Here is a 23,515-nt window from a genome sequence, read left to right on the forward strand (position 1 = left end):
TCCTCTTTCTCCTCATTTTTGGGGGATTTTATTTATTTATGTCTTTTGCAAACTGAGGAGTCGCGTCGCAGATTTTGCCGATGGAGGGCTCTCTGCAGATGGCAGGATTCCTCTCCTCGCGTTCTTGGATGGGGCGGGAGGGCGGTTGGTGTGCCGGCTGGACCTTCGCCGTTCTGATGTCTCCTCAAAGGAGGACAGACAACATCTGCGGAATTGAAAGAGATGTTGCGCAGAATAAAGCAAACACGCACACACATACATACAAAGAAATCCCGCCGCTTTTGTATGTGTTCCCAGGTGCGTGTTTGTGTGTGTGAGGCAGAAGTGACTCGCCGCGATCCCTCCCTTGGTGGATTATAAATTGGTTGCATTTTTCCTCTCTCAGAGAGCATTTAAAAAGAAATTACGGGGCCACTGATACACGCGCCCAGCCTGTTCCAGAGAGAGCGCTCTTTCAGAAAACCTGTGATTCTCTTCTGCCTGTTCTCGGTTGTTTTCAGAACAAAAAGCAGAACCTAAGTGTGCCGGGCTTCTCTGCCGGGCTTCTCTGCCACTACCTCTCTCGGCTTTCCGTAACCTACCAAACCCCGGGCAGCTTCTTGCGCTTTGCCATACTGACTTCTTCCAAACAACCACAAGACTCAAAAGAAGCCTTTCGTCCCCCTGCCCTCCTCTTCCGAAGACTGTTTTGAAGGCCTGTAGATACCCCCCGGCTCCCCTGTCGTGTCTTTCCAATGTCTTGTGGCAAAATCTCTCCCGGAAGCTCTGCTCTTCTTCCCCTCCCGCTTCGGTTTTGGGTTCGTTCTTTTCCCTTTTGTCTTCCATTCCCACCAGGCCATCTTTTCTGGGAGGAAACCAACAGATGCTTGTCCTTAGAGAAGAAGAAGAAGGAGATGGTGTCGATTTGTCCCGTTGCCACGCATCCTTGTACAAAATTGCTGAGGACGGGAGTGCAATACGGGGAATGGGCCCAGCAGCAGGGAGGGAGGGAGAGAGGGAGGGAGGGAGGGGGCAAGAGAACTGACTGCCCAACCAGGGGCTCAGGGCCTAAATGTTGTACCTTTAATGTGAATGTATATAGTACTTGCAGAGGTCCAAAAATAATAATAATGATAATAATAATGGTGATAATAAAGAGACATTTGCCAAATAATAATATTAAAAAAACACAAGATAAACCACATGTGGGGGAAGGTTAGGAAACAGGCTTTCAGAGGAAGACAAAACCCTTGCTTGTGAGGAGGTACCATTTCCTGGCGTTCACAGACTACTTCATGCTCAGTTTGGCTTTTCTTTCTTGTAAAGAACAAAGTACGGGCAGGCTGTTGGCTGTGCCAGCACCAGAGCGGCTGGGCAGAGGGCATGGCAGGTGGCACGCTCAGATGGCTTGTTCCTTCCTCTCCTTCCTCTGCAAGTTATTTTCTGTCATGGTGTCCAGTTCAGTTTTACCCTATAGAAAAGAGGGGTTTGTGGGACAGGAGTTGAAGATAACTTCCTTCCTGGGCTCCACCTTGTTTTCTCTTCCCCACACCAGCATCCCAAGAGGTCTCATGGGATGGACAAGATGCCCTTCCTCGGTTTGATGTTCCTCAGTACGGAAGCAGGCCCACACTTTGCCTGCGCCCAAGTTGTGTGTCCTGAGAGAGGTGTTGTCATTAAGCGGTTGTGGGTTCACAGCAGGCTCTGTGGTGGAGCATCCTGGAGGCGGACTGTTGTGAGTCCAGGGACTACTGTCTCTTGAGATGTCCAGTGTGGTTCCTAATAAGCAATCCTAACAGAGCTTTTCCACCGGGCGAGCAAGGAAGGCTGACGGAGAGAGGGAGAGAAATCCAAGAATAGGGTTAAATCCAGTGTCCCTATTCTCTGTTCGGTTCCCATATCAGAAGCCATGAGGCAGAGGTGTCCAACTCTGGCACTTCAGATGTTAATGGACTAGAACTGCCATCAGCACCCTGCTGGCATGGCCAATTGGCCGTGCCAGCAGGGGCTGATGGGAATTGTAGGCCATGAACATCTGAAGTGCCAGAGTTGGACACCCCTGCCGTAAGGGCTGGACCCTGTACCATGAAAGCGGAGGGAAACTGGCTGTTGATTTCAAGAAGGAAAGGAATAAGAGTTGTTCTTGGTGAGGTTAAAGCTCAGTGAAAACCAGGGCCTCTGGTTTGGGGGCAGTACCCCTTCTGCGGTGGCTGATCCTTCAGCATCACTACTGTCCAGTGGAGCTAAAGGTTGCAGGGCAAGGAGAGGGGTGGCTGTTTAATCTACAGTAGCAGGTTCCATTTCTGCCCCTCCACATTTCAGGTAACTTTCGGGAAAAGCAAGTTTGGTTGAGTTCTGAGCAGAAAGCTTGCCAATATCCAAAGATCTTCTAGATTACAGTGGTGGCGAACCTTTGGCACTCCAGATGTTATGGACTACAATTCCCATCAGCCCCTGCCAGCATGGCCAATTGGCCATGCTGGCAGGGGCTGATGGGAATTGTAGTCCATAACATCTGGAGTGCCAAAGGTTCGCCACCATGGTCCTAGAATTATAACTGATCTCCCGACTACAACGCTCAGTTTCCCCTGGAGAGAATGGCTGCTTTTGAGGGTGAACTGTATGGCCCCTCCCCTCCCCAGGCTCCACCTCCAAACCTCCAAGAACGTCTCAGCCTTGAGTTGGCAACCGTTTGATAATCTCCTGGAAATTTCCCAGCATTCCACCTGATCTTCAGGCTACAGAGATCAATTCCCCCTAGGGGGGAAAATGGCAGTTTTGGAGGATGAAGTCTATGGCATTATATCTCCAGAGGCGTAGCAAGGGGGGAAAGCCCCAGTGCACCGGTGCGTCCTCCACCCATGCCACGCCCCCGGAACTCCCTCACCACACCCCCACAGGGGCGCGCACCCAGAGCATTGTGCGCCCCCTGTCTCCTTGGAGCTACGCCTCTGTATACCCCAATAGGAACCCTCCCCTCCCCAGGCCTCAACTCCAAATCTCCAGGAAGCTCCCAGCCCAGATTTGGCAACCCAATCAGAGGTGGAGTGAGTGTACTGCATGCCGAAGGTTCCGGTTCTGGTGCCTCCATTCAAAAACAAGAGACGAGACACTTTTCCCAACGACCCCAGCAAATAAGAGCCGCTGGTCAGAGTCCGGATGGGGCTCGGCTTTGCCAAAGGGGGCTCTGGGGTCTGCAGCGGGCAGAACCTTGAGTCCCGTAGCAGGCCTGAGGAGCCAGATGGCAGGACCCTCCCATGACCCCTCAAATCTGCCACACCCCTCCTGCCCCTTCCCTGTTTTGGGACTCAGCTGCCCCTCTCCACGTCTTGATGACAGCAGGGCAAGGTCTGTATCTGTAACCAGCCCACAAAACTCTCCTCATGGGCAATGTTTTCCCATTTGACACTGAAAGGTCTCTGAACCTCCAAGCAGGCAGACTCAAGTTCCCTGGTGTTTTACTACGGCTCCATGTAGGAGGGAAGAGATAGCAGTAGCCTCTTGGGCTGGCTGCCTGCTGCAAAACCGCTGGGTTTCCTTCCTTCCCCAAAGCAGGCTAGGAATGTGCCTAGTGCCAGGGCCGGAGCTGGGACCAGAGCAGTGCTCCCGGGCATCTGTTTCTTTCCTCCCTTGCAGCCTGGTCTGTGATTGAAAGCCCAGGAGAGCAGCCACAGCAGCTGTTTCTCCAGCCAACTTTACACCACCTGTATTGTTGAAGGCTTTACACCACCTGGTCACTACGTAGCTGCACACCTGTGAGCCGGTGGTCCCCAGTGGGAGACCTGACCTGTGGAGCCCGACTCTGGGCTGGCACTTTTGGAAAACGAACAGAAGGCAGAATAGATCCGAATTTTCCTTGCTGGTTGTGGGAATGAGAGTCCTGGTTGTTTATCACACAGTTTATGTACATGGTTTTAAAAAATATTTCATGCCAAGAGGTAATAATATATGAATGGCTTGTGTCAGTCGTCACAGACAAGAGGCCTGCCGGGCTGCCCTGCTACTTTCCGCATGCTAAATTGTCTCTTTTGCTTTGATGGTCTCCCTCGTTTCTTTCTCGTTGTCCATTGTTCATCGTCTGCTCTGCACCGAGACCTTGTAGTGCTACCTCCGACTGGAACCACAGATAGACAGAAATCAGTGAGGAATTGATTATGTACCAATTAAGAAGGGATTGGATGGACTTGCGTTCAAAGCCAAACCAATGGGGAGGCTGGGAGGGGCGGCCTTCGCTGGAGCGTCAAGTGGCCATCCCAGACTGGACAGCTTTAACGTATGATATTTCATTGTCCCTCCAAATAATGCCTGTTTTAAGGAGGCATCCAAAATGACAACCCGAAGTGAGCAAAAGCAAGTAGCAGCCATAAAAGACGAGATGATGTGAGGGGCTGAACGATCCTCCTTGACTGGAACCAATTGGAATTTTTCCGGTTATCCAGGAGGAGTTTGTTTACATTGTTCATTGCTCAAGGAGGACTTAACCGAGTACTAGCTTTCCCAGGTATTTTGCTGTTAGATTATCCTTGCCAGGACACGGGAAGGAAGGCCTTCTTTATGGATAGATCAACTTCCCGACTCCCCATTGCTTTGGAGTCTGCCCTCTGCCACGCCAGCTATAAAGGTGCCATTTCCTCTGGAACCAAAAGCAGCAGGCTAGGTTTAGTAATGTCCTGCGACGTGCAGATACTGAGATCTTCATGGCCCTTGGTTCCCCTCAGGGTGTGTGTTTTGCCCGTCTTCCTTTTGCAAACAAGTTGAAATTGTCTCTCTCGCTGGGCAGCCTCCCCTGGACGTTCAGAGCCTGATTTACTCAGATGCAAGTGCCACTGAGGGTGGTGGGATCCCAAGCCCTTGTCCAGCCAGCATTTTCCCAGTCTCCAAAATTATCCCTTCAGATAATAGTTGAGTGCCACACCAAAAAGCAAAAGAGACATTTTTAAGCAGAAAGGTCGGCCTGCAAACATTTAGTTCTCTGCGTCACTTGCAAAATAGCTTTGTCGTTTCAGTTACATTCTGGTCTTCGCCCTCAGCCAAATTCTGTCCCTTCTGTACACATAATTGGTTCCTGGCCAGAGTTAATAGATGGATGAGCTGTGCTACAATGGCCACGTGTCCACGCTGGATACGGGGGTTTGAGCAGGCAGGAGCAAGCACGCACGGCTACTTTCAGGCGGGTAGCTTTCAGCATTCTGAATCGGTCATGCGGATGTCTCAGCGTGAGTCCCACGCGTGGTTTGCCTTCTCAGCTCTTTGAAAAAACAGTTTGAATAAGCACCGCTTTGTTCGTCTGGGTCTGAGTTTGTGTCATTCATAAGGTGTGTAATAAAATGTCAAAACACTATGGAAAGGATGGGCTTGCCCTGCAGAGGAGCAGTCCTGTGAGCAGCCATCTGACTTCCGCCTCTAGAAACTGCCGTTCTGGTTCAGGCCAGGGCAGGCTGAGCCTTGAGCTGGCCGGGCGAGTTCCTGCTCTGCAGGGCTGCTGGCGGCTGGGAGCAAGCAAGGGGAGGCAATTGCCCCTCCGGTGCTGGCTGACTCCCTGCAGCCACTCACCTCTGACCTTGCCTGCAGTGGCAACTCCAACCGGGTGGAGAAGGAGGCTGACTTCGTGGCTGGTCTGATCTCTCGGCCTCCTACGGTCCTCTGGCCAAATAGGCTGGTTTCTGATCCTTACCACGTTTCTTCCTTTGGCAATGTTAGTTTGTTCTCTCTCTCTCTCTCAGTCTTGGCTGTCCTTACAAAATGTGGAGGACCCACGGTCATCTGGGAAGCTGCCAACACTGTCCTCCCGTTCCTCTGCCATCTCCGACTTTCTTTCTCCTTCGTCCATGTCTCCAGGAAGCTCCTCCCAGCTTAGGGTTGGGAACCTCCAGGAAGGGGCCGGAGAATTACCACTGACCTCCAGATGTCCCTCCCCCTGGAGAAAACGGCTGCTTTGGAGTGGGGGTGAATTCTATGTCGTTCGACCCTGCTGAGGTTCCCCTTCCTGTCCCCAAAACTTCCCTCCTCAGACTCTACCCCCAAATTCCAATGAATTCCCCAGCCTGGAGTTGGCAACCTGAACCAAGCTGCTGTCCCTCGCTACCCAGCTTTACCGGTTCCCTAGACTGACTGAGGCTCCTCTGGAAACCAAGGCAGCTCCCTGTGCAGGGATTCCAGCACGGCCGAGTCAAAGTGAAGTCTCTGGTGCTTCCTTTGCAGCCGATTCAAGAGAGGTCCGTGCGGGAGCAGCGTCTGTTCGGGGAGACCTGCCAAGAGAATGGCGCGGGCAGCAAAATTAGTTTGTGTGCAAATGAGCTGGGGGAAAGGGCAGTGGTGTATCAGTATTCTGAGCAGGGCAAAGACTCCGGAAGGCAGACCTCTCTGAGACAAAAGGCTCTTCCCCGGTTATCTTTCCCTGCACAATAAGAGAGGGCTGCATCATTTGAGCTCTCCGTCTCTTGCAGGGAAAGATCTGAGTCAGGAAACAAAGAGGCACGGCGGAGCCTGGGGGACACAACTACAAGGCCGATATAGCTTTAAAGACTTTGTGCTGAACCTCACTAGACAGGCAAATGCCGGCATCCGGTTCCATTTCAGCAGTTCTATAGGTAGAAGGCAAAACAAAACACAAAGCCTCAGGACTGGGGGTGGAATTCCACATCCTTTCAAAACCAACAAACAGCCTCCACTGAACCTCACTCTGGTGGATATATGACCTAATCAAAGCAATTCGGGGGTCACAAAAAGCACCCCTCTTGGGCTTTGGGGGGGCCTCGAGGCCAGCTCTGTTCCCGGTGGGAAGGGGGCTGCACCTGGATGCGGGGTGGGGCGGCCCAGTCCTGGCCCAAAGACCCCCCAGCTGCCAGTACTGTGCAGCATCTGAAGCCCCAGGTGGAGGAGCGCACTGTTCTCAGGGTTTCGGGAGGTGGGCTACGCTTAGAACTGTGCAATACTTGAATCGAAGGGGGGGTTGTGACGAGGAAGGCGGGACGGATGGTGCTTGTACAGAGGGGGCGTGTCTGTGTTTGCAAAGATGTTTTACAGAGAGGAGAATAATAGAAATTTAAACAAAAAGAACCATAACCCCCACCCACCCACCCCCACCCCTGCCCCCTGGTGTTTGTGGGTTTCTGTGGCCGTTCCAGAGAAATGGCGATTGTGGTAGGAGGGTTGTTTTCCCCGCTTTGGTTTTCTTCCGGCATGCGGTCCCTTCTCCCTTGCTGTTTCCTGCTTTCTCTAAATGTACTGTATGTTTGACCTGTGAAAGATGTAAACATTACGATTCAGGTTACGTCTGTTCTTAACTCTGTATCTGTGTAATAAAGAAAATTTAATATCACCCAACAGGGTTCATTTCCTTGGCTTCCTCGCCCTTCTGCCAGGTCCACCTAGTTGCACAAATGCCAGAACGGTGGCGCTTTGGTGCTAGATTGACAGCCAACTATCTGGAAGACCACCAGAATGTAGGAAGGGGCCACGGCTCAGGGGCGGATCCTCCACTTTCCATGCAGAAGGTCCTGGATTTAGGTGATACCATTTCCAGTTGCAGGGGTCATGGGTGGTGGACGAGAGCCAACGTGGTGTAGTGGTTAAGAGCAGGTGCATTTTAATCTGGAGAACCAGGTTTGATTCCCCACTCCTTCACCTGAGCGGCAGAGGCTTATCTGGTGAACCAGATGTGTTTCTGCACTCCTACACTCCTGAAGTCGTTACGGTCGACACAAGGAATAGGCGAGATGCAGCGATATCCGGTGGAGAGAAGCCAGTGGTGATATAGCGTGATCAGTGGATCTGGCTAATCTGCTGAGCTGGGGTCCCTGGCACCTTTTATTAAGGGTTTGGGGAAGGCGGGAGAGCAAGAGAGCAGGAGGATGTTGCACAATACATGAATCACAGGGGCTGCGTACGTGCAGGAGGAAACGTTCCTGTCTGGGCCTAATCCATACCTGGGGATATGTATCTTTTGTCCCTTTGTCCGGGGCATCTTGTGACCCATGAGTCATGGGGGTCTTCTGACAGGTGAGCGTGTGCGCCCAGAAGGCAACAGATGGCGCAGACATTCCTGTGCTCTGTCTGAGGCTCTGCTGGGTTCGCTGGTTCACCCCTACACACTCCTGCTGAGTGACCTTGGGCTAGTCACAGTTCTTTCAGGACTCTCTCAGCCCCACCTGCCTCACAAGGGGTCTGTTGTGGGGAGAGGAGCTTGTAAGCCCCCTTGAGTCTCCTTACAGGAAAGGTGGGGTATAAATCCAAACCAGTGGCATAGCACCAATGGGGTGGGGTGGCGATGCCCCAGGTGTGCACCGGTGCAGGAGTGTGGCAGGGGCATTCCAGAGCATGGTGGGGGTGGGCAGGGGTGCCGGGCGCACAAAGAGAAGCAGTCCTCTTTTACGGCTGCTGCCAGTCCAGGCAAGCAATGCTGACCTAGAGGGACCCACGGTCTGGCTCTTCAGAATTTTTATTTATGCTTTTACATTTACTAAATTTACATCTTGTTGTCTGCTAAATGCAGTTAGGCTCAGAGTGCCATACAACATATAAAAACCAAACAATTAAAATAGGTATTGAAAAAAGGTAATATTACAACAACAATATCTAATGATGGCGTCCAACAAAAAAAAGAAATCATACCAGTGAAGGAGGGTCCATGTTGTATATCCCTCTACATAATATTCACAGTTTAGGTCCATGGTAATGGTGGATAATGGTCAGGAAGCCGGTGGAATTAGAGGGAATAACCACAGGGCCTGGTGGACCATCTCCATCTTATAGTCCCTGCAAAACCGAGGAAGGTCACTCACAACCCAGGTGTCTGCTGACAAAGAGGTCCACAAGCTGGAGCCAGAACTGAGACCAACCAGAAGGTAGCATCGGATGCCAAAAGAGGCTGCAGCGTGCCCATGAGAAAGTGTGGCCGTCTCTTCCACCAAGGCCCCCGGTCTGTTATTTCCCAGCACTTATAAATGTGGCTACTTTTATTTCATGATTAGGACATGCATATCTTGGTTTTCTTAAGAAAGGCCTCCCCTCAAGGCCATTACAAAAGGAGCTGGTGAAGAGAATGAAGTCCCTGATTCAACTACGAACTCTGTCCCAAACTCACTAGCAAGTCTTTCCTTTCTGCCTCTCCTTGGTAATACTGATCCTGGCAGATCGTACAGGGCTATTGTAAGGATTACACAACATCACAGGGACTAGTAGTGGCAAACCACAGCTGGACGTCTCTTGCCTTGAGAACCGCAGGGGGTCGCCATAAGTCAACACTGCCGCCACCACCCATAAAAACCAAAACACCTTCCCCCCAGATCTTACATCCAGACTACAATCTACCAGACTACAATCTACCTGTGAGCAAATCCCACTCAATTCAAGAGCTTCTAGGACAGCTTCATGAGAAAAGCTGAAAGGATGCAGAAGGCGGCTTAGGAGGATGAGCCAGAAAGGTAGTGACTGTGAGGCCTAGAACCAGCAGCTCCAGAGGGAGAAACAGAAGCAAATAAATTCATTGCCCTGCCCACTGACTGTGTATCTGACCATCTGCCAGCCCCGCCCCAGAATTTGACCACTCCCAGGATTTGATCACTGGGGTGTGATGCCAGACGCCCTTTATTATCATTAATTATTAACTATTTATTGATGGATGCTGCTGCTATAGTTTTAAGGTTTTGTATTTTAATTGGGGTTATTCGATTTGTTTTATTATGTTTGTTGTTGTTTGCTGTACACCGCCCTGAGCCCTTCGGGGGTAGGGTGGTTTATCAAATCGAATTAACAACAACAACAACAACAACAACAACAACAACAACAACAACAACAACAATAATAATAATAATAATAATAATAATAATAATAATAATAATAATAATAATAATAATAATACCTTCAAAATCTGCACCAAAGTGAGAGGGGCAGCTGCCCCCCTGTGCTGGAGGAAATGTCACCTTTGCCTTCCATACAAGGAACAGCAAGAACAGCTGGCGGGGGGAGGGGATACTTTGTCTAGCTTTGTCCCCAGAACAGCAGGATTCAATTATGCCAATTTGTGGCATAAAGGAAGGGAAGAAGAGAGGAGTTTGGATTTATATCCCCTTTTCTCTCCTGACAATCTCCTTTCCCTCCCCCCCCCAAAAAAAACAAACACCCTGTGAGGTGGGTGGGGCTGAGAGAGCTCCGTAGAGCTGTGAGCAGCCCAAGGTCACCCAGCAGGCATGTGTTGGAGTGCACAAGCTAATCTGGTTCACCAGATAAGCTTCCGTAGCTCAAGTGGCAGAGCAGGGAATCAAACCCGGTTCTCCAGATTAGAGTGCGCCTGCTCTTAACCACGACACCACACTGGCTTTGGCCCCTCTTCTTTCTGTGTAGGCTAAAGTAGGAGGAACCTCCCTAAAAACCCCAGCAGGGCTTGAACTGCCTGCCTTTGACAAGATGCTGCACCTCTGGCCCAGCTCCCGCCTCCTGGGAGAGACCAGCTCTGCACCTGATTGGCTACTGATCCATCAAATAGAACCCCTGCTGGCTGATTTACCTGTTGCTTCCTCCACCGGGTTCCACACTTTGTTCCCACGCTGGAGAGAAAGAGAAGTTGGCTGCCTGGTGAACAGGAGGTGTGAGCTGCCATGTTTGGGCGTGGGGCCAGGTAAGGCTTGTGTGAATCTGGTGGGAGCCCTTGAGACCTTGTTGGGGAGAGAACCAGGGCTAGGCAGGTCTGCCCAGGCTGCTCTCTTGGTGGCTGTGTGGTCCCACCTGGAAAACAGCATTTGGAGCTAGAAGCAAGAAAGTGGGCTCTTTGGAAAGGCTGCACCTGTTACCCAGGTGCCCCAGACTGGGAGGCTTTTTTGCATACCTGTGTCCCTTGGTTGGCTTCTCCCTGGAGCCTTTCTACCTGAACTTTTCTGAAATTAAATCCCTGCCCTCCCCCTTTGAGCGTTGCACACATTATTATTTTTACCTTTTTCCAAATAGGGACCTTGTACGAAGAGGGGGGGCGTCCTCCCCTCCCGCATGCTGTTTCAGACGACACTTCTTTATTTCTCAAGAGCACTTGCTTGCTCAGTGTCCGCTGTGCTCTCTGCCCCCAGCAGAAATGGAAAGCCAAGCTAACTCTCTGCTGCTACTTTGCCTGGGGATGGTGCAAGGTGAAATTCCTGGGGATTTTTAGGGATGGAGCTTGGGGAAGGGGGGGTTGGAGAGAGGAGGAACCTTAGTAGGGCGGGCCTGATGCCACGTGGTCCACGCGCTCCACAGCAGCCATTTTCTCCCAAAGAACTGCACTCTGTGGTCTGGAGGTCAGCTGTAATTCTGGGAGATTTACAGGGGTCAGTGCTATCAGTCACAGACCAGGAAAGGGATTTGGGCGTCTTAGTTGATAGTTCCATGGGAATGTCAACTCAATGCATGGCAGCTGTGAAAAAGGCAAACTCTATGCTGGGGATAATTAGGAAAGGAGTTGATAATAAAACTGCAAGGATTGTCATGCCCTTATATAAAGCAGTGGTGTGACCGCACTTGGAGTACTGTGTTCAGTTCTGGTCGCCACATCTCAAAAAGGATATCGAAGAGATAGAAAAAGTGCAGAGAAGGGCAACGAGGATGATTGAGGGACTGGAGCACCTTCCTTATGAGGAAAGGCTGCAGCGTTTGGGACTCTTTAGTTTGGAGAGGAGACGTCTGAGGGGGGATATGATTGAAGTCTATAAAATTATGCATGGGGTAGAAAATGTTGACAGAGAGAAATTTCTCTCTCTTTCTCACAATACTAGAACCAGGGGGCATACATTGAAACTGCTGGGGGGAAGAAAGGACTAATAAAAGGAAACACTTCTTCACGCAACGTGTGATTGATGTTTGGAATATGCTGCCACAGGAGGTGGTGATGGCCACTAACATGGATAGCTTTAAAAAGGGCTTGGACAGATTTATGGAGGAGAAGTCAATCTATGGCTACCAATCTTGATCCTCCTTGATCTGAGATTGCAAATGCCTTAACAGACCAGGTGCTCAGGAGGAGCAGCAGCAGCAGCAGGCCATTGCTTTCACATCCTGCATGTGAGCTCCCAAAGGCACCTGGTGGGCCACTGCGAGTAGCAGAGAACTGGACTAGATGGACTCTGGTGTGTTCCAGTTGGCTTGTTCTTATGTTCTTATGAGATGGAAACTCTGTTTGCATGTCTCCACAACGGCAACAACTGTTCTTAAAATAATGGCTGGGGAGGTTTGTTGGAATTTAACTTTGGCTGTATTCTAAAGTGGGCCTTGTATGGGTCCGCACCACAACATAATAGTAGTCTGGGTTTTTTTTATATTGTCAAAGGCTTTCATGGCCAGAATCACTTGGGTGCTGTGGGTTTTCTGGCTGTGTTCCAGTAAGGAGAAAATACTACTGGAACATGACCATACAACCCAGAAAACCCACAACACCCTAGTCTGTGTTTTTTGCTTTTGCTTTTTTGTGAGAACAGATTACAGAATTAGAAAGGCACTGGAATAAGGAAGATGCTACAAGATATGCCACCAACAATGCCGTTTCAGAGAGAGTGGCACATGTTTAGAGAGCTTTGGTCAGTTGGGATGCACTCGTGGGAGACTTGGCTTGTGTGAGGTCCATGTGCCCCCTGCTTGTGCCCCTGTGTGATTGCACCTTCCCTGTGGGCGTGGCTCACGGTAGCCAGAGTGGTGTGGAGTTGTGTGATTCATGGAGTGTCTCTGCACTGTTGCAGGAGAGAGCCAGCGCAGCATAGCATAGGCAAGTATCTGGGAGAACTGAGTTCCAATCCCCTCTCTGCCCTGGATGCTGTGAGGCTAAAACGATGGCAAGGAAAATACTGTAAGCTGCTCCAGGTCCCGCTGGGGAGAACAACAAGGTTTAAGGGAAATCAGTAAAGACAACCTTGTGGGATTTTGCACCTTTGTGTAAAAGCTGCAATTTTATGTGCTTGTGGGAGCGGCTAGTTTCTCGGCATGAAAACATGGCGGAGACTCCCCCTTGCCTTCCCATCTGAGCCAGGCTCAAACTTAGAATGTAGGGAGTAGAAGAAGAAGAAGAGTTTGGATTTATATCCCCCTTTCTCTCCTGCAGGAGACTCAAAGGGGCTGACAATCTCCTTGCCCTTCCCCCCACACAACAAACACCCTGTGAGGTAGGTGGGGCTGAGAGAGCTCTGAGAAGCTGTGACTAGTCCAAGGTCACCCAGCTGGCATGTGTGGGAGTGTACAGGCTAATCTGAATTCCCCAGATAAGCCTCCACAGCTCAGGCGGCAGAGCTGGGAATCAAACCCTGTTCTTCCAGATTAGATACACGAGCTCTTAACCTCCTATGCCACTGCTGCTCCTGTAGCTGAAGCAACAAAACCGTCCTCTGAGCATGTACAAAGCCCCTTTGCTTCTTCAGTAGAGCAGCCATCACAGGAGGCTTTGGACTTTCCATAAGCATATCTGGGGTTAGTGGGTATAGCTTTCCTAACGCACTCAATGTCCAACTCCTCTTTATAGAAACTGGAAGATGCCCTCTTCTACCCCCCTACCCCCAGTATCCCATAATGGTAGCCAATGTAGTTCAGTGGTGGAGTAGGATCTGAGAGAATCAGAACCACACAACAAAAAGGGAACCAAATCTACTACACCTTGGCTATTGGCCATCAACTAAGCATCTATAGTGCACAAATATTCTAAACACATTGATGCAAACAGTTCAAAATGTGTACCCACATAGAAAGCATATGCCATGTAGAAGAAGAAGAAGAAGAAGAAGAGTTTGGATTTATATCCCCCTTTTCTCTCCTGCAGGAGACTCAAAGGGGCTGACAATCTCCTTGCTCTTCCCCCCTCACAACAAACACCCTGTGAGGTAGGTGGGGCTGAGAGAGCTCAAAAGAACTGTGACTAGTCCAAGATCACCCAGCTGGCGTGTGTGGGAGTGCACAGGCTAATCTGAATTCCCCAGATAAGCCTCCACAGCTCAGGCGGCAGAGCTGGGAATCAAGCCCGGTTCCTCCAGATTAGATACACGAGCTCTTAACCTCCTACGCCACTGCTGCTCCTGTAGATAGACAATAGTCCAGACAAGTACTTCTAAATACAAAGTCCACTTAAAAAATACACACCCCTTGTGGTGTAAATTAGCCAAAACAGGGACCATGATATGAATAGAATAGATGGGGATTCCCACATAAGCCCTTTTTGTGGCTCTTAGCCACTTCGTCGCCACTTCAGGCCTTTGCTGGAAATCCATTAGAAGCATCTGCAACAGTGATGACCAAATCCATTTCATGGGTGTGTTTTGAATATTTGTGCACTTGTTCACATATTGCACTTTATTAAATTATTGGCACATTTAATGATGCTGGGTTGATTGCTTGTAGCCAAGGGGGTTGCTGCTGTTTGGGTAGGATCTGGGAGAACCGGGTTCAAATCCTTACTTTGCCATGGAAGTTTGCTGGGTGACCTTGGGCCAGTGGCACGCTTTCAGCCTGGCCTACCTCACAGGGGTTGTTGTTGTGAAGTACAGTACAGTAAACCTTTATTAGGCATAAATAATTCTGCATACAATTGTTGTGAAGATAAAATGGAGGAGATGAGAATGACGTAGGCCTCCTTGGGTCCTCATTGGGAAGAAAGAGAGGATAGAAATGGAGTGTATAATAAATACGACCCTGTTTATGTCTTTTTTGTTGATTCCCAGCTTGGTTCAGTCTCTGACATCCGGCACTTGTTTCCCCCCAAGTCCTCTTTTCTCCAATGATGGGTCCTTGTGGCGTGACCCCCCGCCTCTAGCCTCAGCGGATTCCACCTGGAACGTGGCTGAAATAGCTGATTGGCAGAAGCATCTGGAAGAGAAGGAGCTGAGTCCCTTGGAAGGAGACAGCACAGAATTCCTGGATGCAGAAGACCCCGTGAGTCTGTGCCCTCCCCTTCAGGCAGAGCAAATGCGGTGCTGAGGAGCTTACTGGCATGGGGGGGGGCGCTTTAAATTGTAGCAAAAATTTAATTTCTGGGTTGGGAAATTCTTGGAGATCTGGGGTAGTATCTGGGGAGGGCAGGGTTTGGGGGTGAGAAAGGGACCTTAGAAGGGTATAAATACCTCAGAGTCCGCCTTCTGAAGCACCTATTTTTTTCCAGGGAAACTGAGCCACCGTGGGGTGGTGGTCAAGAGCAGGTGCACTCTAATTTGGAAAACTGGGTTTGATTCCCCACTCTGTCACTTGAACTGTGGAGGCTTATCTGGTGAACCAGATTAGCTTGTGCACTCCAACACATGCCAGCTGGGTGACCTTGGGCTAGTCACAGTTCTTCAGAGCTCTCTCAGCCCCACCCACCTCATGGGGGGAGAAGGGAAAGGAGATTGTAAGCCCCTTTGAGTCTCCTTACAGGAGAGAAAGGGGGGATATAAAACCAAACCTTTCTTCTCTCCTCTAAGAGTCAAGCCTCACAATATCAGAGAGTCCCAATCCCTCCACAAATGCTCTGCCGTACCTGCCTCTGAGCATGACCGTGTAATATCTTGCATCTTGTGGTGTGCAGGAGCTCGAGGCTATCAAAGCCAAGATTCGGGAGATGGAGAAGGAGGATGAGAGGTTCCAAGGCCTGCAGACAGATGCAAAGCAGTTCATCTTTGGCCCAGAGACAGGTATGGATCTCCCTGGCAAACTGCACCCGGTGATCTGTGATGCACAAACCAAGATCTCTTGGAATGCAGCAGCCAAGACAGACTTCCTTCTGCGATACACCTCTGAAGATGCCGGCCACAAGAGACAGACGAAACATTAGGAACAAGATCTACCAGACCACGGCCACACAGCCCGGAAAACCCACAACAACCAGTTGAATCCGGCTGTGAAAGCCTTCGACAGTACATGAACCCTGGTCTCCTTTTCATTAAGGCTTCTGGGCCTCAAACACACACACACCCTGTTTATTTGCCACCCAGCCTGATGGAACAGTCCTGGAGAACTCAAAAATGTGCTCACAAACACGGGTCTGTCCTACTAAAAACTAGCCGTGTTGTTAGTGCTGTGATGGGCTGGCTTAGAACAGGAGGTATGGACTGCTCATCTTTAGCCAGGAATAAGCTGAGGCCCAGAATATGCAAGACGGGGTTGATGTTACGCTCCTCTCTGTCCCTCTGCACCAAAGGGAGCATTTTAGCCCCGGCCAGCTCTTGCTTCCAGATGCTGCTGCTCCTGTTCCAAAGGGATTTCCAGGAATGCTGATCAGTGTCTCCAGATGTTGTAGCTTGCTCCACATGCAAGGAAACATAGCATTGCTTCCAGCGAGCTTTCTGGGAGCCGAAGTCAATGCCTCGAGGGCAGTGGGGAGGGGAGGGGAACCCTAATTCCTGTACAGCCGTGGAAAAATGCCCTGGAGTTGTGGCCAAATGCATGAGTTGTGTCCAGGCCGGGTCCCCAACCTGTTTGAATTCTGACACACTCAGCAGGCACAATCCCAGGATGGCCGCCAGAGGAGGTGGAGCCAATCGCAACACATCAGGAAACAAGGTTATCTACAACTAAAGCCTTCGACAATACCAGGTTATCTATAACTAAACAAATAGTACCTCTTCAGCATTTCAGGTAAAAGCTCTGTTTGACAAGATGCTGTTTAATCTGCACAGCCAATCAGAAGCCCTGCTGGGCAAAAGCTCTGCCCACTTTCTTGTCTCAGGTGTTGGCAGGTGCCACGGTGCCCACAGGCACTCCGCTGGAGACACCTGAAACAGGTTCGCTGCTCAGTTCAGCTTCCAGATCAGTGGGTGACCTCATGCAAGTTACAACACCAGTTCCACCTGCAAAATGAGCCTGTTGACCTGTTTTACTTAACGGGGCAGCGGGGTATATTTATTCCTTTGTGAACTGTTGATACCTAATGCTTTCTCCATTACCCAGAGTCTAAGGCAGCGATTCCCAGCCGGGGTTTCCGTGGTACTCTGGGGTGCCAAAAATGCCAAAGTTCCTTAACAACTGTGGAAGTTTCCTTAGCGGACACTAAAATAGTGAGGGGCTGGCTCTGTTTGTTCAAATGCTTGTCCGAGTCAGAGGGAGGGAGGGGGAGGTACCCCACCCACCCAGCTGAGGGCAGGGGTGTGTGTGGGAGGAGAGCAGACAGAGCTAAGTCACCTGTGGAGGTTGTAGGATCTCTCCCTCTGGGAAATCTGATGTGGGGGTAACACAGTGGTGGGATCCAAAAATTTTAACAACAGGTTCCGATGGTGGTGGGATTCAAACAGTGGTGCCGCCACACACACGCACCTCCAGTCCCTATTGGGCAGGGAGGTTGCTTTAGTAACCCCTTCTTGGCACTCAGAAAAAATTAGTAACCACTTCTAGAGAAGTGGTGAGAACTGGTTGGATCCCACCTCTGGGGTAACAGATGTGCTGCCGTGTAGGAATGGCTCTGTGCTTGACCCCCTTCCCCCTGTACAGGTTTTCCTTTCACTGACCTGGCAGAAGAAAAAGTTGAAGCTGACCAGCGCTCCGTCTATGTGGGAAACGTAAGTGACATGGGGCTATGATTTGAACCACAACCAGGTTTGCCTGCTTGGGATCAACAGTCAGTTGTTCACAGTAATGACTGTTTCTGAGCATGTCCAGACTCCCACCCCTGTGTAACCCTTGCCAGCATGCAAAGCCAGCTCAGCGCAAAATCCCAGCTCTTGTGCTTTTTAAAAAGTGAAAGAATCCCCCCCCCCCACAAAAAAGTAAAGTTGGTTTTCAGCAATGAGAATGTGGTAAGAGCGGGTGTAGCAGACTCACCTGTCATCAAGAGGAGGCCATTTCTCAGGGGGTTTCAGGTGCTTTTGCAAACGCAGCTGTTGCGTTGTGCTTGTAGTGTGCACAACAGTGCCTAACGTTTGCGGTCTTCGCAGGTGGATTATGGCGGAACAGCAGAAGAGCTGGAGTCCCATTTCAACAGTTGTGGGGAGATCAACCGAGTCACCATCCTCTGTGATAAGTTCTCCGGACACCCCAAAGGGTGAGTGGGGGGCTTCAGGCTGGGGCTTGAGAATGGGGGGGGGGGAGCCTGTCTTGGACTCTGCTCCCCCACGGAAGCATGATGCTCTTTTCTTCTGCAGGTATGCCTACATTGAATTTGCTCACGAGAGCTCTGTGCAGGCCGCTGTGGAGCTACATGAGAGCCATTTTCGAGGGAGAGTCATCAAGGTAGGTGTAGAGGATAGGAAAAGATTGGCACCAGGTCCCAGTCTTGCTTCCCTTTGTTTGAATAGTTCTGCTACTTGGGGGCAAGTCCAACACCACAGATTTAAACAGACTTAGCAGCCATTCCATCTTCCCCTAATCCTTGAGGAATGGGGTCTGGTGCACAATACCTTTGCCAAACTATAGTTCCTTCCCAGGGATCTTGCGGTGAGTCTGACTACAAAATAATAACAGGCAAGCTCTAGTACAGGGGTCTGCAACCTGTGGCTCTCCAGATGTTCATGGACTACAGTTCCCATCAGCCCCTGCCAGCATGGCCAATTGGCTTACTAGACCCCTGCTCTAGTAAGAATAAAGTCCTCCAGAGACTGTGGGCTTTCCCCACTTACCTTAAGCTACTCTCTTCAAGTAGCGCAGGTCCCTGGGCACTCCCCACGACAGGGGCGGCAACAGCGCAGTCGCCCCGACGCTGCCGCTGTTGCGCCCCCTCAGCGCGCGGCATCCCTGGCGCTCTTGTAAAGGCCGCCTTTTGATGACCCCCGACGCCCGGGCGCGTGCCAGGGATGCAGCACGCGGCATAGGGGGGATCCCGGGGAGTGGGGAAACGCCCTGTGTAGATCTTTCAAAGCAAGTTGGGACGTTACGGGTTGTCCCCAAATGGCTTCAGCAGCAGCATCAAATGTTAAGGCTGCCCCATAATGGGAGTGTCACGCTTCGTGAGCATTTCTTTAGAAGACGCTGACTCTGCCGAGCCTTTTTAAATAGTGGGATTTTGAATTAACTCTCTAAATAATTTTTGGCGATATTCCCCCATGATTGGACAGGCTTAACACTTAATGCCGCTGATGAAGCAGTTTGGATTCTGCAAAATGGGGAAGATCTGGAACATCCCGCCTTGTTTTTGAAGGTTCTACAGCCTCTGGAGGACTTTATTCTTCCTAGAACTTACCTGTTAGTATTTTGTATTCAGACTCACCTTGTTTCTCCAGTCATAGCATGTATTCCATAGCTTCTTTTCCAGTGGTATATTGGTGGCTTTTTTTGCTGGCTGTATCTTGCTGTTTAATTTCTCTTCCTGTTATTTGTTTTACAACATATCTTGGTGTAATCAGTGTCATTCATGTGGTAGGTTATTTTTGAATGCCGTATCCACCACACTTCACGTATCCTTCGCTAGCCATGGAAGTTAAGCCAGAGAGAATTCCTGTCCAAACCATCCATCTCCTTGTCCTCAAATGCTCAGAGGGAAAGGTGGATTTCACCTGCCTCTGAAAGGAGGCGAGGAAGACACGCCACCCCCTTGGGGCAGGGAGTTCTGATGGGCCTTCTACTGCAAGCTGCTTTGGCGGTTTCATTCTTTCCCGGCCTTGCTTCGTCCAGGTGCTTCCCAAAAGGACTAACATGCCTGGTATCAGCACCACTGACCGTGGAGGTTCCCGGGGCCGTTTCCACAGCCGAGGGGGCCTGCCCCAGCGGCCTGGATTCTGCAGAGGACCACGTTCAAGGCCACATGGAAGAGTGTACAGGTGAGTGACTTGGAGGTGGTTTTGGACAGGAGATGCTGCGTCAAAGAGGCTAGGCTTGATCCTTCCCCACTTTTGGAAAATCCAGAATTGGCTCATGGTTGGCAACTAGGAAAAACAGCTTGGGACTGTTTGTTTGTCCCCACTAGTTTGTTTGCAAGACCGCTTCTCTTTTCCGCTCTAGCAGGAGAATGGAACTTTGGGTACACACTAATTCTTCCGGAGAAAGGCACTGGAAGCAGGACAAAGAGCAGGGGCTGGCTGTGTAACCCACAGGTGGTCTGGAAACCCCATAGATGGCATAATGCCCCTCCTGACATAGCAGTACAGGAGGGGGGGTGTCCAGTCCTCCCCCGATTTCCCCACTTGCAGCCCCTTCCCCTCATTCCCTTTTTAGGAAGATGCTGTGATCAAGAATATCTCTGAGAGGAGCGGAGCTCCTGTCATGCAGAATTAACTTCCCTGTCGTGGCAGGTTTCGCCACCTTCGAAATATCATGTGAATCTCCTGCAATCTGGGGCAGGCATGATACGGGACATGCAAACCCAAGGCAATCCGTTAGCCACCTTGGCAGAGATAGATTTTTAAAAACACCTATTATAACAACTTGACAGCACCGCCTAATGGTCAGAGGGCTTAGGAACACAGGCCTGGAGGGACCCTGACAAACCTTCGCTTTGGATCTGTGGCCCTCCTGCTTTCTCAGACTCCAGGAGGGAGGTCACGCTTCGGCTCTGGGGCTGTTTTGGGGATTGTTTGAGTGTTGGCAATAGCTCTACCTGAGATACTAGACATCCAGAGAGGACAGCATTGTGCGAACACATGGAAGCGAGGCGTATAAGTAGAGGTGGGGGAGAGGTCATCTCCCCCTGTTCTGTCATCTTGAGGAACTTTCAAGTGGTGGCACAGAGACCAGAAGGGCCACAGCGAACACATTCCACTTCTGGCTTCTGCTGCCGTCAGGCTTCGTTAGCGTCACCTGGGCCTCCGTGTGGCCAGCAGGCTCTCCGGCGCACAAGCCAGGAAGAAGCTGGACACCTTGCCTTTGCCCGTGGATGGCGGCTTTTGCATCTCCACAGGGGCCAAAATGAGCAGTGACTTGCCCCCAAAGGAAGCAGCTGCCCGAGAGCAGCCGCCACCTGAGTTTGCATCACTTCCCTGGCTCAGAGAGCCGGTTCCAAAGGTCACTGTCAGCAAATGGGTATCTTGGGCTGCAACTTCTACACCCGCTGGTCTTTTGATCAGACCGCTGTGCCCCAAATTAGTTGAAAACCTCCTCCCCACCCCCCCACCCCACACACAGAGAATGTGTTCAGCCTGCGCTGGACCTGGGAATCCGCAGTTATTTGATTCAGCAGTCAGGATGAATTGTGAGAATTCAGGGCAATTGCTTAGTGGTGACCTTCTAGAGAGGTCTTGGTCACTGACCTCTCTTTGGCCACTGAGAAACTGCCAGTCATTGCATGCATTTAGAACCACCCCTGAGAACGTGAATGTTACTTATTTGGGGTGGGCAGGAGTGGTGTAGAGGAAGCCATCCCATTCCAACATGCTGCGCTGAGTGCTAGAGAACAAATTCCGTGCTTGTGCCGTCGGACCACTGAGCAGTGTGATAAAAGCACAAAAGAGGATATTGAAGAGATAGAAAAAGTGCAGAGAAGGGCAACGAGGATGATTGAGGGATTGGAGCACCTTCCTTATGAGGAGAGGCTGCAGCGTTTGGGACTCTTTAGTTTGGAGAGGAGATATCTGAGGGGGGATATGATTGAAGTCTATAAAATTATGCATGGGGTAGAAAATGTTGACAGAGAGAAATTTTTCTCTTTCTCACAAAACTAGAACCAGGGGGCATTCATTGAAAAGGCTGGGGGGAAGAATTAGGACTAATAAAAGGAAACACTTCTTCACGCAACGTGTGATTGGTGTTTGGAATATGCTGCCACAGGAGGTGGTGATGGCCACTAACCTGGATAGCTTTAAAAAGGGCTTGGACAGATTTATAGAGGAGAAGTCGATTTATGGCTACCAATCTTGATCCTCTTTGATCTGAGATTGCAAATGCCTTAACAGTCCAGGTGCTTGGGAGCAGCAGCAGCATCAGAAGGCCATTGCTTTCACATCCTGCACGTGAGCTCCCAAAGGCACCTGGTGGGCCACTGCGAGTAGCAGAGAGCTGGACTAGATGGCCTCTGGTTTGATCCAGCTGGCTTGTTCTTATGAGGCCCGTTAGTAAGAAGCTGAAGCCCCTGGAAAAGGATCTCATCGTGTGTGTTTTTCCCTCTCCAGGGGCCGCGGAAGGATAGCCAATTGGTACGCACCTTACTAGGTGGCAGGACAAGGTGATCCAGGAGCTGCTATAGGACAGAACTTGCAAGGGACGGATGCAGCAACAACCTGGGAATGGACCTAAGCCAAAGACTATATTTTAATTCATTGTTGGAAAAGATCTGTGGTGCACTTGGGAGGGCTGATCTACAAAAGAAAGAGGATCGCTGCTCCTTGCGTTGCCACAAAGAAGATGGAATTCTTCAGCAAAGGGGTCCTACCGGCGGGGGGTGGGGGGGGATTGTTCATGTTGCAAGATCTCCTGGATCACTTAGGTAGGAGCAGAAATTTTTCTGGCTCTCCTTTGCCAAGGTGCCTCATTTGGCAGGGGGGTGGGGGGTGGGATTTGTTTGAATTATCTCAACAGTGCAGGGACAAGCAGGCCCCGCCAGAGCCTGGATTCCCCACTCTCTGTGGTCCAGGCGTTGCCGTTCACGACGGTTTCCATTTGCAGCCTAACTGGCGGGAGCTGCTGTTGGTTAACTGGCTCGGGCAGCCCTCGCTGGACTGGGGCCAATATGGAGGCCTTGAGACGTGGGGAAGGCAGGTCTTCTGATAAGAACGGATCAGACTGAACCCTTTCTTGGATTTGGTTCCCATGAAGGCTGCCTGCTCCGACTCTTTGGGTAGAAAAATGGATGCTGCGCCATTTTAGGGGTGGAAGCGCCCTGGAGCCTCTTCTCTCATTCCTGGTGCCAGTCGGGTCCAGGACCTTCGTGGAGGGATTTTTTCTTCAGTAAAGTTACTGGAGACCTCTGTTGCGCTGGGAGGGGGAGGGGTGGCTCTCAGGCTTACTCAGCCCAGAACATGAGAGTTAAATTAGAAACCCCAGAGGAAGTTGACAGACTAGAGCCGTGGTGGCGAACCTTTGGCACTCCAGATGTTATGGACTACAATTCCCATCAGCCCCTGCCAGCATGGCCAATTGGCCATGCTGGCAGGAAGACTGAATATCCCATAACATCTAGAGTGCTCCCACTAACTAGAAGCCGGAGAAGCCACCCTCCGCTCTGCTCCTCTTTGACATTTTGTGTAAAACTTTTAAATATCTGCCTTCATTCATTCCACGGAGCCTGGCTGCCCCCCTCTGGGCTGCGGCCTGGGGGTGTCTCTGCCAGTTGGCCGCCTGCAGGGACGGCGAGCTTCTTGACTCTCCTCCTTTGAGCTCCGGCTGCTGGGATTGCATGCATATCTTGGCTACCTCTGCAGCTTGGACAGGGCTCTGAAGCACCAGGGAATTAAGGGGCTTTTATCGGTGAGGAGGGGCCAGCAGAGGAAGCTGAGAGGAGGAGAGGGCAGAATCTCATTATCCTGCCCCTTTTATGCAGGTCTAATAGTAGTTCCTGTCATAATTACCCCCCCTTTTTTAAAAAAAAGTTGCCCAAGTGAAATGTAAGTTTTTATTTGTTGCATTCACCCCAGTACATTTTGGTTCAGATTTTTTCATCAATCCAAACTTGACAGAATCTTTCTGCAACCCAACAGGGAAACTCGAAAGGTCAAAAAAACCTGTACCTTAAAATCCATTAGTAATAGCTGGTAAAAGGGGGAGAAAG

The 23,515-nt window shown here is 50.6% G+C and overlaps 1 protein-coding gene across 1 annotated transcript; it reads left to right on the forward strand.

Annotated features, from left to right (window-relative positions):
- The first annotated feature begins 5,080 nt into the window (after positions 1–5,080).
- On the forward strand, positions 5,081–22,146 carry PABPN1L (PABPN1 like, cytoplasmic). Its single transcript, XM_048515321.1, has 12 exons — positions 5,081–5,195; positions 5,457–5,594; positions 6,426–6,569; positions 7,309–7,424; positions 10,324–10,565; positions 14,640–14,850; positions 15,479–15,584; positions 17,377–17,444; positions 17,820–17,926; positions 18,027–18,114; positions 19,492–19,637; positions 21,921–22,146. The coding sequence occupies exons 1-12, from the start codon at positions 5,081–5,083 to the stop codon at positions 21,958–21,960; spliced, it is 1,521 nt and encodes a 506-aa protein (XP_048371278.1). The 3' UTR covers positions 21,961–22,146.
- The last annotated feature ends 1,369 nt before the right edge of the window (positions 22,147–23,515 follow it).

Source organism: Sphaerodactylus townsendi, linkage group LG14, assembly GCF_021028975.2.
Source record: "Sphaerodactylus townsendi isolate TG3544 linkage group LG14, MPM_Stown_v2.3, whole genome shotgun sequence".
NCBI classification, from domain to species: Eukaryota; Metazoa; Chordata; class Lepidosauria; order Squamata; family Sphaerodactylidae; genus Sphaerodactylus; species Sphaerodactylus townsendi.

What these genes read in the sequence shown, in the direction of transcription:
- PABPN1L (XM_048515321.1), top strand. Translation starts at nt 5,081, where the DNA reads ATGGCCACGTGTCCACGCTGGATACGGGGGTTTGAGCAGGCAGGAGCA. An exon ending in ATCTGGAAGACCACCAGAAT is followed by an intron (nt 7,425 to 10,323) that starts GTAGGAAGGGGC and finishes CTTTCTGTGTAG; the next exon opens with GCTAAAGTAGGAGGAACCTC. An exon ending in CATCTTTGGCCCAGAGACAG is followed by an intron (nt 15,585 to 17,376) that starts GTATGGATCTCC and finishes CCCCCTGTACAG; the next exon opens with GTTTTCCTTTCACTGACCTG.